The following is a 17,326-nucleotide window of genomic DNA, read 5'->3' on the forward strand; positions in this document are numbered from 1 at the left end:
AATACTACACAGCCATGAACACGAATGGACACAGCTATATGCAATATCATGGATTAACCTCACAAAAAATAAAGCCAAGGAAAACAAGCCAGACACCTAAGAATACATACTGTAAAGTTCTAATTATACAAAGTTCAAAAATAAGCAAATCAAATGTATAACGTTAGAAGTCAAGAGAATGGCTTTTGTTGGTGGGGTGGAAGGTCATGGTATTGACTGGAAGGGGACATGAGAAGGGCTTCCAGAGGGCAGGCCACATTTTATTTCTTGATCAGGATGTTGGTGACGTGGATTTGTCTACTTTGTGAAAATTCATCAACATATATATTTATAATTTAGGCTCTTTTCTGTATTCATGTTAAACTTCAACAGAAGCTCAACAGTAGCCACAAGTAAGCGTGAGGAATAGAAATAAATGACTTGTACAACCGCACATGTAAAACGACAAAATTTAGTACTGGAACACGTGAAATAATTTTTTCTTTTACTACAAGATGTATTCATTAAATGTATTGCAGATGCGATTAAGGCACATCCTAATTGTCAATTATGTAAAATATTATGTAAAATAAACAACAGATGTTTAGCGCCCAAAAGACGTGTGAAAAATAAAATAAGGAGCCAGCATTTCCCCATTGCAGACTAGCATCCTATTGCTACATCTGACCATAGAACAACATGGGTTTGAACTACACGGGTCCACTTACACGCGGATTTTTTTCAATAGTAAACACTACATTACTACACGATCTACTACACGGTTGCATCCATGGATTCGGAACCTCAGATATGGTGGAACCATGGATACAGAGGGCCGGCTCTAAGTTACACTCAGATATTCGACTATGCTGAGGGTTGAACAATGCCTAACTCCCGAATTATTCAAGGGTCAACTGTAGAAACATCTTTGGATTATAAAAGGAGACTCTGGATTTTGGAAGGAAACTTACTGCTAAAATCAGCCAGACATGGCAAATGTGACAGAATCAATTTCCTTTCTAACTCTTTGTTCGAAAACCAAATTTTCTAGTTAGAGTAGATGAAGAGGATAGCTGGCTTATATTTGGCTTGTAACGCTGATATTTAGATTTTCTATGAATTGCTCATTTTAAAAATGAATGACCCTCAGAACTAATCACCTGTGAGAGATCTGATAAAATCCAGTTTTTGACTATGGAGAGTCAAAACTCATCATGATTTTACTGAAGTTAATGCTGGCATTTGATGGAAGTATCTAAACACCAAAAATATCCATGATCTTTAGGTCTGAGGTGATGGGAAGAATACTACTTGATTTACACCGGGATTATTTCCATGATAAATGTCTGAAGCCAAAGGCTTGGTGATACCAAAAGTCAATACAACTTTCACCCTTCATAAAGCCATGTCTTATGTAATTATCAGTGCTGGATTTGTGAGCAGAGCCAAAATCTAACCAAGAGTTAGAAAAACAAAGCAGCACCTTGGTTAAACTGTTAAAAAAAGGGCCGCTGATATTAAGTGGACCATGGGCAAACTGTTCGGAAGTTTGACATCTCTTATTCTCGAATCACCAGCTGCTCAGGGATTCCACTCCTAACCAAGAATAGCCCTTTGAATGAGCCAGTAAGGTTCTCTGAGTCTCGGTTTCTTGACGGGTAAACTGCAGAATTCAAATTAGAAAATCGTTATGATCCATAATTGCTTAAAAATGACTTTAGGCCAAGCATATAGTATACTGTCTTTTCAACATACTTTCCCTCTTCTTGCTTCAAGCCTTTATCTAAATTTTCATTTAAGTGGCAGCTCTGAGTGGCTTTCAATGTGTGGAAATAGGGTTAAGACTAAGATACACGTTTACACCCAAGTCAAGACAGCATGAACATCTAGCTACGAAGATCTAACGGGTGAAGGCAGCACCTTCCACTCAATCTTTGCTTTTGATGGAAAGAAATCTTCATCTACTGGTCTCTTACTACCCTATTTGGTTGCTCTGTAAGTCTCAGAAAAATATATCAAATCTCCTTAGTAAAACAAAAAATGGTCTGAATGTGTGTGTGGAGGGGTGTCTCTGAGTCATAAAACCGCTAGTGGGAGAAGACAAATGAGATGGGTTCTTGTAACGGCTGCATTCTTGGCCCGTTGATTCGGAAAACGGTGACCCTCTCTCCTTTACTATCAGGTAACAATGCTAGGCTGACTGGGCAAAGATCAGCTCAAATAATCCCAAACAGCAGATAAACACATGATAGTATTTATATGTGGCTTTAGAATTTGCATTTAAATTTGAACACGGTGCATTTAGGGTCCTGTTAGTTCCCCAGTTTTTGAAACAAAAGATTAAAATACATCAATGAGAACCCAGAAGCTCTGGGCAAGCCGCCCACTCTCTCCCCTCCACACCATCATTGGGGTCTGTAAAGAAGGTAACACAGGGAGCTGCAGCCTTCTGTTGTACCTCTGTGACGTGGGCTTCTGATGAGACCCTCAAATGTTGAAAAGGACACACTTCGATAATAATTCATACGGAATCATGTGCCAGTGTGTAAATGAGCGTGTTTTTGTTTTCCTTACATGTGTCGGTCTGTCTGGAGGGTGTCCCGTTAGAGCAAGCAGCCTTGTTAAAACATGTACAGAAGCAGCACACGTGGCCTGTGATTTTGACTGTTAGTGTCCTTTTATATCAGAATCTGTAGACTCAGCAAAAAAACCATCAGGCTCTAAGCATCTGCTTTTCTAAAAAACTTGGGGTTTGGAATGACGGTTTAGCTCTGGGAGTATATGTATTTTTCGCATTTATAAGTCCAGGGTCCGTGGCAACATCACAGATCTAAGAATGAAAAGTTCACTTTTTGGTTTTCAGACTGGCCAGATATCAAGTGAACTCTGCTTTTCCTGAGGAGGCTGGAGTATCATGTTCCAGAGACAGGCAGAGAGCCCGACTCAGGAACAGGAATAAATGACACTTGAACTTCCTAGAGCATTTGTCCCCTGCCCTGTGAGATGCTAGAATGCACATCCCAGAAGTGTTCTTCCTTCATCTAAAAGAATGATGAAAGAAAGGCCCACGAATTAATAGTTCATATTCCTAATGATAAGAGTGCTAAAAAAATGTGCATTTCTCCTGAGTCAATCATTTAATAAGAAGTAGACAGCAGAAGGCAGAACATATAATTGTACCAGAAGTGAAACCTATCATTTACTGAGGAATCCCACCCATCTCTCCCCAAAGCCACTCTGCCCTACTTCCTCAATGCCAGACAGCCTACAGGTAAATGTGTGTGTGTGTGTGTGTGTGTGTGTGTGTGTGTGTGTGTGTGTGTGTGTGTGTGTGTGTGTGTGTGTGTGTGTGTGTGTGTGTAATGTCGTTTAGTCTCCATGACAACCTATAACAGACATCTATCATGAAGACAAAACGCTGGGGCTCTGAGAGTTCCCTAAGCAGCCGAGTCACGGAGCCAGTCGGCAGGGCGGAGGTTTGAATCTAGGTCTGCTGATCCTAGGGCCTGCATGCTGCCACCGTCCAGGCAGAATGAGAGACTCTGTGCCCAACTCAGAGCAACAAGTACCACTGCACACAAACCCCTGCACTGACAGTAAGGTAAAGACTAGTATTCAGCTGAGACACCTCGGGCCTCAGGCAAGGAAGTCTTTAAAGGAGTCTGTCAACGTCATAACCTGAAACCACACAATGGAAAGAAGGAAGATACGTAAGTCCCACCTCCCTCATGGAGGCCTGCCTGGTGGCCGGGAGGAGAGCCCTTTAGTGGAGAAGGGGTTTCTCTCTGCTAGAAGAAGTTTTGCTCCATCTCTACAAGTTCTGAATACCCCAGAAGAGAAGGACGAAATTTCACAATGTAGTAGAGCTCCAGAGCGTTCACTATTTGGTTCAACGCCTTGAAAAAATCCAAAACAAAACCTGGCTTGAAACATGACCATTATCCCAGAGCACCAGTATTTTTCCACTGCAGGGACAGGCCAGCAAAATCAATCATCATCAGCGCCAGGTTTTTTGTTTTGTTTTATTTTGTTTTTAATTTAAACCTAATAAATTCAGAACCAAAATACCACGGAGGATCATTCAACAGATAGTTTATTGGGCACATGCTCTGTGTCAGGTCTTGTGCTAGTTGCTGAGGGCCAGGTTCACCATTAGGTAAACAAAACCCAGAATCCCTGCCCTCACAGATCTGATAGTCTAGTGCATTATTCTCGAAGTTTCTTTATCTAAAAGAGCATATTTTTTGATGAAAAGACTCTCTCCATGACATAGCTATGGCTGACACTGGAAAAGAGATCTATGCATTTTGGTGGTGTAAAAATCCATCTGTGAACATCAACTTCACGCTTCCTTACACCTGCTCTTAAGAACGTGTCTGGTTGGGTTCTTGACAACATTCTTAACAGAAGGTTACTAAGAGTCACTGACTAGACGATCTGATTACGAGTTCCCTAAGGAACAGACCAGAAGGCTGTCATGCTACCCTCTCCCCCAGGGCTAACAACAAGCATTCAATCAACGCTCTTGCTGAGTAACAAACTGCCTCAAATGCTTCCAAAGCCATATTTTGGACTCCTCACACTTTTGGTTCTGGATGGCAGCTAGAACTTCTCTACAAACACGGGTTGCAAACGGCATTGCAGAGAAACCGAATTTTAGGGCAGATCATTCTAGTTTAGCACCTTCCTTTTATGGATAAGAATGCCTAGAGCCGGTGATGACAGCTTTATGGGGGCAGGCAGAGGGGCAGGCACGTCTCCCCACTCTAGGGCTCTGCGCACCGATTTATATCCCCCTCCACCATTTTCCCCTCGAAGCAGGACACTAGTGACTACACTTTAGTTGCAAACTAATTTTTCTTTGGAGCTTAATTAAATTTAGCACCTACTAGATAGTGGAACTCCTATCATTGGTTTAGCCTTCCGAAAGCTTACTTCTGGTGAAAATACAGAGTAATCTAAACATCAGGGAACCTCATCTGCAAAATACTGAACACAGAAGATCCACTTCTAAAGCCAGGTAATTTACCCCAATCAGCAAATTCCGCACATTCACGTACCGGCCGTCCATGAATGCTTTCATAATATAACAGAGCTTTCTGCAGGGCCACTTTCTCATTAGCAATCTGGTCTTTGGTCATATCCTGTATAAACACAAGGATAGATAAATGAGAAAGGGGAAAACACTTGTGAACGTCCCGACTTCTTTATTTAGTTCAACAAATTTCCCACGGTAAGGTTAGAAAGATGTTTACACAACAGCTCGATCCAAAGCTAGGAATCAGCTATTCCTGGTGTCTTGCTGGAAACACAGCACAGCAGAATCGGCACCTATGAGTACTCCTACCTCCCGTGCAGTGGGCAAAGGCACGTTGCATTGAGGTAAGCAAGGCTGTGAGGCACATGGGGCTTAGCTTACCGGCTCCGGCAATGACTACAGTTACAGGACGCACATTCCCAAAGGCTTGTCTCTAATCCTCCTACCTCAGAGAGCCACCACGCTGTCTATTAACTGAAACAAGTCCATTCTGCAATCTGTACAACAGGGCTTCCTGCTTTCAGTCTGTAGTCCAAACCCGAAGTACCTACGGTTAAAACACTCTGAGTTTGTTTTATCTGCTTCTCTGGACGTCTCAGAGTGTGGGAGGTTTAAAAAGGTGTTGCTCTACCACCCTTCCCATTGGGACCCTGGGACATGCCCCGCCATCCTACCACGCTGACTGGAATGCTTTAGGATTAGCAGTCGGCTGGGGGCCTTCACAGAATCACACCTTAATGTCCTCAGGACGGCTGGTTTCCACCCGCTTCTCCTGGAGCTTCCTTTGGATGGACTCCAGCGTGGCTTCGACGCTAGGCTTTAAGGCTTTATCTACCAGCTCTTGCTTCTTCTCGTCTTCTTTCTCAAGTTGGGAGCCAAAACTCTTGGGGAGAGTATTGCTTCTCTGCCGTATCCTGGGGGTTAGGTCCTCTTCTGATATCTTCAGTTTTGACTCTAGGAGAAAAGATTTGGGGGTGGAGATGTATGGGAACTGACGTCTGCTGAACCCAGATTGTTTTTCTATGCTGTTAACGACTGCTTAGCCTTGTCTTTCTTTCCCCCCAGAAAGTATCTAATTATAATATTAGTCGAAATCCCTGGGTTATTGTGTTAAACCCAAGGAAAATGATAACGTCTTCCCGGATTATCTGGTATGGTTTCCTAACCCTCATTCCTGAGGAAGTTTTAGTTTGACACCTGCTCTTAAGAACAGCCATGCATTAGCCACACCAACCTGTTTGCTGTTCTCAGAATGAGGCGGATGGATGGCTTCCTACTGATTCCCTTAGCGTTTACAGGTATTTGCAGATCTAGCGCCCAAGTGCTGGCCAACTTTTTCCATATGATGTATATACCTCATTTTGGAATTATTTTCACTTTGTATTCTATTCTGTTGTGTATATGACTCTGTGTCCTAAAAGACAGCAAGTGCTTTGAGGGACAGGGACCAAATCCATCTCACATCCATCTGTGTTCTATGTCTTAACTCCATAGCAAATAAAGCCTTGGATTAAACAGGTACTTCGAGTTGAAACCATCATCCTTATATTAGTGATTTAGGGAAGTCAAAAAAATGCTGCCGAATTTGCATCTTAGCTGATCTGGGTTTCCCCGCGATTGAGGCCATGGGAAGACATGGAGAAAGTGTGCCCTGAACACTTAGAGCCCTGGGAAGCAGCTTCAAGAAACTTGTCGTTCCTGGAATATTGTAGCAGTGAGTGGCACTCAGCACGTGGTGAGATCGCAGCTTCTGCACCTGGCTTGTTCTCTGGAGACCGCACCATAGGTCTAGAACTTTACCTACCTTTAAGTTGTTTCCGGAATTTGGCAAGGTCATTAGTCCATTTCAGAACCTCTGGATTGGCTGCTTTGTCGCTGTGGGAAGGCTGAGAAAAGGAAACCTTGAGTAAATGTTTTGGACTTGGGGCAGGAAAAAGAAGAGTTTGATAATCAGTTTGTTTTAAACAGGAAGGAAAAGTTGAGTTCCACTGGAATAATAAATGAACCGTGATTAATCAGAGCAACTTCACAGGTGGGATTCCATTATCCTTCTTTATATCTGGTTGTTTATTTATTTTTTAATACTATCTGGTTATTTTTGATGCTTTCAAAGAATTCCTCAGAGGCAAAATTCTGGATTTTTATGATCATGGACTTCTATGAGGCCCATGGCCTCTTTTCCTTTATTTGTAGGGTTCAACCTGTCAGGCTAACAGGATAGAAAGCAGAGGGGTATATGATATGTTACACTACAACCAACACGAAAAATGCCTTTTTTGCCACTCTCGTGAGAAATACTAAGGATAGAGCTGAGAGCAGAACGAGGTCAGTACTAATAAAATTTTAGAAGACAATCTCGAATTACGTTTTAGGCAAACAAACTACTTCATTTAATGATTTTTCCCATCCCTGTTCACTGATCAATTTGCAAGACGTTGAGGAAAGCATTCGGTTCCTCTGTAAGGATACACCTGTGCACGGAAAATGCTGATACACGATGTCTGGGGTTTATCAGCGTTGATCCCCCAGTGTTTATTGCCTTTTAGTTTCGAGATTCCCTAGAAATTTCCCTTCACCTTTATCACTTCTCTGAGTTGCCGATGCATCACGGCAAGGGGGGTGGGGGAGTGAGCAGGCACCCACCTTGTACTTCCGCTCCTCTTCAAACCTGTCTTCAAACTTTCGGATCTTCTTTTTAAGGCTCTGAATCCTCCGCGTGAGCTGGGCAGGCGTCAGGTCCTCTTGCTCGTCGTCGTAGGAGCCCAGAGAGGAGCTGCGTCGCCTGTGAGGGGCACAGCGCGGGGTCAGCTTCCCTAGGGACAGTCACCGCCTGCTGGGAGGGGCGCTGGCGATGAGGGATGCGACACGGGGAAGGCAGCGGGGGGGGGGGGGGTACTGTCCAAACCGTGTTCATCCTCTCGAATAAAAGAAAGCTGACTGCTAATTCATTTTGTGACCTTGAGCTCTGCGTGTCCTGCCTTTTCAATAGGCCCAATCTTCTCTAGCTCACCTTTACACTTGGCAAAGCCGGGACTGAAATGTGCACAGTGGACCTCACAGTGAAAAACACGAGAGAGCTCTGGAAAGGAGGTGCTAATGGAGAGTCAGCAGGTGATGCTGTAGTTGGGCCACAGGTCAAGTGAAAAATTACAACAGAGCGTGTGCACTAGGAGGGAGAATTTCAAATATGTTCCTCCATGTACTTACGACTTCATTAAAAAAATCGCTAGCCATCCGCAACATTCCTATGACATTCGAATGTTACAGGGATGGTATCTTTGCGCATGTGCCGCGTACAGAAACGTACCTCATGAAAGGATGGGAATTGGGGGGAGAAGGAGGCACTTCCGTGTCGTCCAGGTACTGCCTGCTCTGCCCGTAAGCGTAGAAGCGGGGCGAGAGCATGGGGTCGCTGTCCTCGTCCAGGAGCTGCCGAATCAGGAGCCCTGCCTGCGGGGAGAGGCGTGCTTCGCCAGCACGAACGCTCTCCTGCTGCCACGAGGAGGAAGCAGGGGCGGGCTCTGGAAAAGAGCAAGGGTAAGAGGGCCAAATTGTTCTCTAGAGCACACTTGTTTTCTGAATGCATCAGGAGGAACTGAACTTGGGAGGCACCGGAGGGTTTCACATTTTATTTGTTTGTTGATCTTTTGTTTGGCTGCGCTGCACGGCTTACAGGTTCTTGGTTCCCCAACCAGAGACAGAACCCGTGCCCCCTGCAGTGGAAGCACAGAGTTCTAACCACTGGACCACCGGGGAATTCCCAGTTTCACACTGTAGATGGAAGGTTGTGACTCGGGACACTGTGCCCTGACCGGAACTGGCAAATCTAACTGACAGCCATCATCTACCCTCTGTCTCCATCCTCACTTGCCTTCAAAGGAGAATGTGCTAGGGCTGCCCTGAGGAACAGTGTGTGCTTCCAACTTTCCCCACAGATCACTGATGATAACTTCTCCATCTGAGGGTGTTATGGAAGAGAAACTCACATGTGCCTGGGAGGGAGGGGTTTGGCCTCATGGCTGGACATCCCTCACTGAAACCACTAAGGAATCACATTAAACTCGTGAGACCCCATCGGTTTAGGCGTTCAATAAGCTGTTTTGTGTGCTTCTGCTTAGCATGTTAGGATTTAGCATGTTTAAAATACATGCTCTGTACTTGAAACTTTAGAGGCTACTTAAGACTACAGTTAAAGTAAGATACATGCATAAAATTAGTCAATAAAGAAAAAAAGAATGCCTTACAAAGGACAAATCAGTATGAATTATTTTAGACAACCTTGAAAAAAAAAACAGACTTAGCACAAAATCCTGATTTGTCATTTTGGGAGGGAATAGGATGATATTTATTTCCTTTCACTGCAAGACCCACCTCAATGTATTTCTTTCCTCATTAAAAAAATCCTATCTGGGGCTTCCCTGGTGGCGCAGTGGTTGAGAATCTGCCTGCCAATGCAGGGGACACCGGTTCGAGCCCTGGTCTGGGAAGATCCCACAAGCCGCGGAGCGACTGGGCCCGTGAGCCACAACTACTGAGCCTGCGCGTCTGGAGCCTGTGCTCCGCAACAAGAGAGGCCGCGATAGTGAGAGGCCCGCGCACCGTGATGAAGAATGGACCCCGCTTGCCGCAACTAGAGAAAGCCCTCGCACAGAAACGAAGACCCAACACAGCCATAAATAAAAATAAATAAATTAATTTAAAAAAAAATCCTATCTGACATATTTTAAGGATAGATCTCAGATGATGTAGGGTATTTCATTTGTAATACTCTCTTCATTAAAAAAAAACAAAAAAAGATTACGCTTTAAATACACTTGTGGATATTGTGATTTACACAAGGCTGGAATTTGGCCATGATCTTAAATTCTGGGATTCCCACAGTTTGAATCATGGAACAACTGCTCCTTCAGCTATCAAAGTATTTCTAAAATCTACAAAATTATCTTAAACAAGTGCTTACCCAGTATTTTACTTCAAAAGATCATACTGTAATCACGGAACATTAAAGCTGGTTGAAACTTCATACGTCATCTAACCTGGTGACTTTTCAAACCTGGCTGCACATTAGGGTCACAGAGAGAAACATAAATAACTCCTAACGTACAGGTCCTCACATCACCCAATTAGGCAGAATTTTTAGGTGAGGGTCCACATATGTGTGAGACACACACACACAAACACACGCAAACACACACTCTCTAAAAAGCTTCCCAAGTCTTCCAAAATGCAGTCAGGTTTGAGAACTACTGATTCAGCCCAGCAGATTACAGATAAGGACACTGAAACCCAAAGAATTCCAGAGCAAATACCTAATCAATGACAAGAGTTGGGTCTAGAAACTCAGTCTCCTACCCTCCAGGACAGTGCTTCAATTCAGAATGTGCCAGGCGCTTCAAGGACAAGGATGACTGTCTTAAAAAGATTTTAAAACCCCACAGTACAGTAGGAGAGTTAGGCACATTAATTTAAAAAAATGAACCTCATGTGGAAGGAGGCCCACAGGTTCTCAAAATTTAAAGACAACCAAGTTATCCGGTAACACAGATGATACTATAAATACTTTGAAAAATGAAAGCATGTTAAAGACAGAGTCTTGCCTATCGAGTCTTAAAGAGTGGCAGAGAATACGCTGGTAGATGGGCATGGCTACAGCCGGAGAGTAACAGGAGTTGTTTCATTGTTTGTACTGACGCTGTTGGCTGGCTCCCCCTAAGTGGCAGAGCTCAGATACGAGCAGCTCCGGAACTGCCAACAGGAAAGAGCGAAAATGGATTGAGAGGTGAGGGGGTATGAGGGAAGGAGAAGGTGAGTGGAAAGCAATTCCTAGAAAAATAACAAAAATGTAGTATAAAGCTGCAGGAAATGGAACTATTAAACTGACTAGATGACATCGTCTGTTTCATGATATTTCATAAGACAGGAGTAATGTTCTGTAAGGACTAAAATCAGTGGAACCAGGACAGGGAAAGGGTTAAGATGGCTTGAACAGTAAAGCAGCAGGTAATCACCTCACTGCCAAGCGGCAAAGGAGCAAAACCCCTGGGGGAAGGGCTCGGTGGCTGGTGAGGACAGAGGGCATCGGGCGAAACAAAGTCTGATGTTGATGTTGGCAAGGGTGTGCTGGCTACTCTGACATTTCTCCTCATCAAAACTCAGTTTGAAAAGGTGTTACTTTAGGTCCTGAAGCCCTTTAATCTGTCTGAATCTAGCAGATACAACTCTTAAAAAATATTACAACTAATCTTTGCTTTGAGCTTGAACTATGTGGTCTCCGGGCACCAAAATTTTTGCAAAAACAGTATGTGTTTGTGACCATTAACCAAACATGTCTCCAGTAAAAAATATACAGTGATCCTGAGTTAACTACAAAATGCTAATCATGTGCTTGTTTGATGCTTTGTGACAAACATGGGGCCATCCCTCAGATTGCCTTTTTGTTAACACAGCTGTCTTCTGGGGCTCCATTCTTGACCCATCGCTTCACTGACAAGAAGACAAAATGTGTCATTTTCCTAGTGTCACCAGTGGTATATATAAAGTGCATGGCTGAAGAAATTCTAGCTTATGGGTGACATTGTCTCTTGAATTCACTTTTTAAACTTTTACTTTTTACTGTATGATTCTGTTTATTTTTTAATTGAAGTATAGTTGGTTTACAATGTTGTGTTAATTTCAGGTGTATAGCAAGGTGATTCAGATATATATATATATATGTATACATATATACACACACACACACACACACACACACACACGTATATTCTTTTTCAGATTCTTTTCCATTATAGGTTATTATAAGATACTGCATATAGTTTCCTGTGCTATACAGAAGGTCCTAGCTGTTTATCTATTTTATTTATTTATTCATTTATTTATTTATTATTATTATTATTTAACATCTTTATAGAATTATAACTGATTTACAATTGTTTACCTATTTTATATACAGTAGTTTGTATCTGTTAATCCCAAACTCCTAATTTATCCCTCCCCATCCGCCTTCCCTTTTGGTAACCATAAGGTTGTTTTCTATGTCTGTGAGTTTATTTCTGTTTTGTAAATAAGTTCATTTGTATCATTTTTCTAGATTCCACATATTAGTGGTATCATATGACATTTGTCTTTCTCTGTCTGACTTAGTTCACTTGGTATGATACGCTCTAGGAAATTCACTTATTTAAAAATGAGAAATATAAGACCATTAAGAATTTCAACCTTATAAGCTGGGACGAAGTGAGAGAGTGGTATGGACTTATATACACTACCAAATGTAAAACAGATAGCTAGTGGGAAGCAGCCGCATAGCACAGGGAGATCAGCTCGGTGCTTTGTGACCACCTAGAGGGATGGGATAGGGAGGGTGGGAGGGAGACAGGATATATGTATATATATAGGTGATTCACTTTGTTATAAAGCGGAAACTAACACACCATTGTAAAGCAATTATACTCCAATAAAGATGTTAAGGAAAAAAAAGAATTTCAACCTTAACAAAATAAAAAGACATGTTTCATCATGAGCTGCAGACAGAAGTTTCTCACCTATGCAACATGAAATGCTTATATGATTTCTCTCTCCTTTTTCTCTCTTTCTTTAATTCTATACAGTCTTATAATTTAAGGCTCCTATTCAAAAGAGTTATATAATTACATGTAATACATAGTTCAATATAACTAAAGAATCAGTAAGACCAACTATTCCTCTGTTTTAGTTTGAAGTGATCTAAGAATACAAGGCTATCTCATGTTTTGATAGTTGGCACTCAAGTAGAATAACAAGAACAAACCGAGAACAATCCTGTAGTCCGTGATAGTATGTCCTATGCATTACCTACCTGCTTAGAGAGCCAGTTTGAGACTGTGTTCACTGACCATTCCCAACTGAGGGCTTGGGAAATATTTTATATTTTAATCAGTAATTCTAGAGCAATGAAACAGACAAGGATATTGCAAGACAATTATTCAAAGGAAAACAGAAAAGAGTTGAGGCTTCAAACTGGATTTTCATCTTAAAGGACCACATAAAACAAAAGCGTTTTCATATCTGGACCGGAATTCCCTGGGTACGGTGGTTTTGATTTTAGCCATGTGTCTGGTCACAAAGAACTCTGGACTTAAGTGTGACACATCTATTAAAAATTAATCCGCCCAGGTTAGCTGACATCACAGCAGGTCAGAAATAACAGAGACAAAAGCTGTATGCTTGCTACCTAAGTAATAAAAAAGAAGAGATCCTGGGGGAGTTCCAGTTCAGACACACTACAGCGCACATGGAAATAAAGGAGATTCACTGCAGGAAGAGGGAATGCGACTCTGACTGATGTTAATGTGATCACTGGGACATACAGCTCCTCTCTGCTTAGAGGGCTGGACCCATTTACTACACAAAGAAAACTGACTGCTGATGATTTATCTCTAAGAAATCTGCACAGAATTAAGGGAGCTGATGTCTTCCATGTCTCATTACCACCTATGTATATGCTGTTTAGAGTCATTCCTACTTGTCATGATGTCACACTGTCTTCCCAGAAGGCCACTCAGCAGTATTGGAGGTCCCTGCACATCCCAGATACAGAACCATGGAAGCCCCACTGGTGGGGGGGTCTTCCCTGGGGGGATCCTTTCATAAAATTTTCCTTAGAATTCCAGAATTTAATCTTAGAACAATGGCTGTCCTATTACATTGTTCCCATAGTCTCCCGAACTATCAGAGTTAGAGGGAAACTTAGTAGCCATCGATCCAAAATAACATCAACTAGGTCCATCCATGTTCTGCAAATGGCATTATTTTATTCTTTTTAATGGCTGAGTAATATTCCAGTGTATATATGTACCACATCTTCTTTTTCCATTTCTCTGTCGATGGACATTTAGGTGGCTTCCATGTCTTGGCTATTGTAAACAGTGCTGCAATGAACATTGGGGTGCATGTTTGTCCTACTGAGTGAAGTAGGTCAGACAGAGAAAGAGATACATTGTATGACATCCCTTATATGCGGAATCTAAAAAGAAATGATACAAATGAACTTATTTACGAAACAGAAACAGACTCACAGACTTACAGAACAAACTTATGGTTACTGGGGGGAAGCATGGGGGGAAGGGATAGTTAGGGAGTTTGGGATTGACGTGTACACACTGCTATATTTAAAATGGATAACCAACAAGGACCTACTGTACAGCACGGGGAACTCTGCTTCATGTTATGTGGCAGCCTGGATGGGAGGCGAGTTTGGGGGAGAATGGATACGTGTATATGCATGGCTGAGTCCTTTTGCTGTGCACCTGAAACTATCACAACATTGTTAATCGGCTACACTCCAATAGAAAATAAAAAGTTAAAACAAACAAAAAAACAACATCAACGGACACTCACTCAGTGCCCATCAAGTGCCTGTGCTGCGTACTCTGCACATGTTAGCTCATTTAATCCCGCAAAAACATACTAAGTAGATACTACTATAGTGACTACACGTTATTGCGTACTGTGTCACCTATTACCAGATGGGGAAGCTGAGGCCAAAACTGAGACGTGCTGACTACCTTGTCCACAAAGCTGGCTAAGTGGTAGAGCCGGGACGTGAACTCTGGGTGTGTCTGCCTCTTCACCTCATGGTCTGCTGCCTGCCGCGATGCTGGACTGGCACTGCTTAGAAAGAGGCATCCGGGTGGAAGTCAGGAGACTTAGTGATCTTGAATCATCATTTTGCCTCTTTTGGCCTCAGCTTTCTTAGCTGTATAATGGGAGGGCTCAATTGTAAGATCTTTAAGATCCCTTGCTTCTCTATCATTTTTTTTATTAGAGAATTTCCTTTCTACAGTTATTTTTGATAAGCAGTAAGTGATGAATAAGGTATCTGAAGTATTCTGTGTCCTTTAAAAAATGTTCTTTAAAACTTGATTTCACCAGGACAAATCTAACAGAGTAACCAAGTGTTTACATCTCAGGACTTCCACAAGGGGCACCCCCAAATCAACATGAATCGGCTGATTAGGAACATTCTAATTATGTAACTTTCAAGGACTTTAAATAACGAAGACTAGTTCATTTGATTTGTATATCCATTTAGTTGTGGAGAGTGGAAACCCTAGTACTAGGGATCATGATGTTGCCGTCATGTGGACAGATCAAATAATGTGCCCTAATACATAGCTACACGCAGAGGGAAAAAAAAAGATCAAGCGTGTATTATTTATCTGTCAACAGGCACAACTAGACCGTGATCCTACATTCACTTTGAGAGGGTTCCACTCTTATGTAGCCTATGGAACCTATTGTCTGTTTCATTTTTCTTTTTATTTCCCTGATACCATACGCCCCAGAAGCCAGAGAACATCATTCCCATGTGGAAGCATACACGGCAGAGAGAAGTACCAGCAGGCTGGTCATTAAGTACTGTCTCACCTGATGTTCTGTGAATGAGAATGAACGATGGCTTGCGGATGGAGAATACGCAAACCAAAAAGAGGGCGTGACACTACGTGGTGGTCTGGAGACTAGTGACGGAGACCTATCGATGGATACTGGCTCGTATGGTTTCGGTAACGACTACTTTTGTTTATATATTTTGTTGCACTGGTTTCACATTCACAGTTTAAATTAGTGCAGAGTTAATTCCTTACTGGAAAGCCACCATTTTGTTTGGTGGCTTTCCACCAAAAAGGTGGAAATTTAGTGACTGAAAAAGGTGATCACGAAAAAGGTGATATTTTAGTGACTGAACTGACTGCTCTCATCTTAGCCACGCTTTAGGCAAAAGTTCCTTCATTTTGACTCTACTTACAGCTATATTACTGCTATAATGTAAAGTGGACATTGAAAATAAATGAATACATATATAAATATACTGAAAGCAGTAACCAAAGGATCTAAACAGCCTTGAAATGAATCCACGTAGATTTCTGAGATATGCAAGTTCAATGACAAACGCAGTAATCGGCAAAAAAAAAAAAAAAAAAAAAAAAAGTTAAAACAACTCATTTCATAAATTACATGGATAACACAATTCACATTCCCAAGCACAGTAAAATGTATTTCTTTCTCGCCATAAGCTTTAAAAATTTCATCTAGTTTTCCCATACAAAATATAATAAAATGTTGGTCCCTTCATATTATTTTTTATCTGGCAGAAAGTTCTTTACATTAAGTGATGAAATAGTTTTAAGGAAACAGTAAGTTAGCTTTCAACCACTCTGGAGAGATTTTTCAGCTTTATATTTAGCTTCTTTAAGTGTGCTGGAAGAGACTATAAATTTATGATTAACCAAAGTAAAAATAATCCAACACCTGAGTCCACTTCAGTAGGAGGAGGAAGAACCTACCTTCCCCTTTCCTCAATAAATCATCAAGATAATATGGCCAATTTGAATTCTGACCAAAAATCCTAGCTTTTATCTAGAGCTGTATGTTAATGATATGAGGAGACCATATTCTTGAAACCCAAATATAGCATTTATTTTGGCTACTGTTTTTGTTTTATCTGGGTGACAGTGGCTACCATGGGACTTTTTGGTGGGGTGGTAAGGTTGTTTTTAATGTACGAATTAAAAGCACACCTGATTATTTCAAAGTACACAAAAGAACAACAACAAACGCTAGCCAGGAATGTATCACCTAAAAACAAAACAAAAAACCCTGAATTCTTCCCCCAGTGGACATATTATGAGCTGGGAAGATCTGACAAAATCTCAGATCCACTGCTTAATTACATGGGGAGAACAAAACAAAACAACAACAACAAAAAGAACTAGAACATGTCTCTGAGATTGCAAAGAGGGAAAATTAGAATAAAAAACAGTTTGATTTTGTTTCCCTAAAGCCCTGGATGCAAGGAGCATAATGGGTGCTACTATTTTTCACCTTGTGATCTTTTTAGATCATCTTTTGGTCCTTCATCTAAGATCATTAACATAATGAATACTTTTTGGTTAAAAAGGGGTGGGCAGAAGACAAGAAACTCAGGTGCTTTTGAAAAAGACTGATTTTTTTTAATAGTTGTAATTCTCTGCTAAGTCATTGTGTTAAATCAGGCTGCTGTTCTGGACTCAGGAGCGCAATTTCTCCCTCTCTGTAGCCTTCAAACACACATACGGCCTAGAGGCAGATGGGCACTTATTTTGGACACACACTGATATGTTTGGATGCAGACACACGGAAAATGGAAGAACAGCAGCTTGACAGAACTGCTGCAGGATCCTCCCTGAAATACAGTTTTGACAAGATGAGGATACCCTCTTCTTCTGCAGAAGTAAATTTCTAACGTTTCTGTCAAAAATCTGTAGGAAAACCAATCTAAAGCAATGTATTACA

At 41.7% G+C, this 17,326-nt stretch overlaps 1 protein-coding gene across 4 annotated transcripts in view; it reads right to left on the reverse strand.

The window, feature by feature from the left end:
- Positions 1-17,326, reverse strand: part of FAM13A (family with sequence similarity 13 member A) — a 342,137-nt gene that overhangs the window by 14,979 nt on the left and 309,832 nt on the right. For all 4 annotated transcript variants that reach the window (XM_068542447.1, XM_068542446.1, XM_068542445.1 and 1 more), the window contains 5 exons: positions 8,325-8,538; positions 7,661-7,799; positions 6,822-6,903; positions 5,751-5,971; positions 5,040-5,123 (listed from right to left, as the gene is read on the reverse strand). In XM_068542447.1, the coding sequence (XP_068398548.1) occupies positions 5,040-5,123; positions 5,751-5,971; positions 6,822-6,903; positions 7,661-7,799; positions 8,325-8,538 (740 nt within the window). The remainder of the gene's footprint in view (positions 1-5,039; positions 5,124-5,750; positions 5,972-6,821; positions 6,904-7,660; positions 7,800-8,324; positions 8,539-17,326) is intronic.

The sequence above is a fragment of the Eschrichtius robustus genome, chromosome 4 (assembly GCF_028021215.1).
Source record: "Eschrichtius robustus isolate mEscRob2 chromosome 4, mEscRob2.pri, whole genome shotgun sequence".
In the NCBI taxonomy this organism is placed as follows: Eukaryota; Metazoa; Chordata; class Mammalia; order Artiodactyla; family Eschrichtiidae; genus Eschrichtius; species Eschrichtius robustus.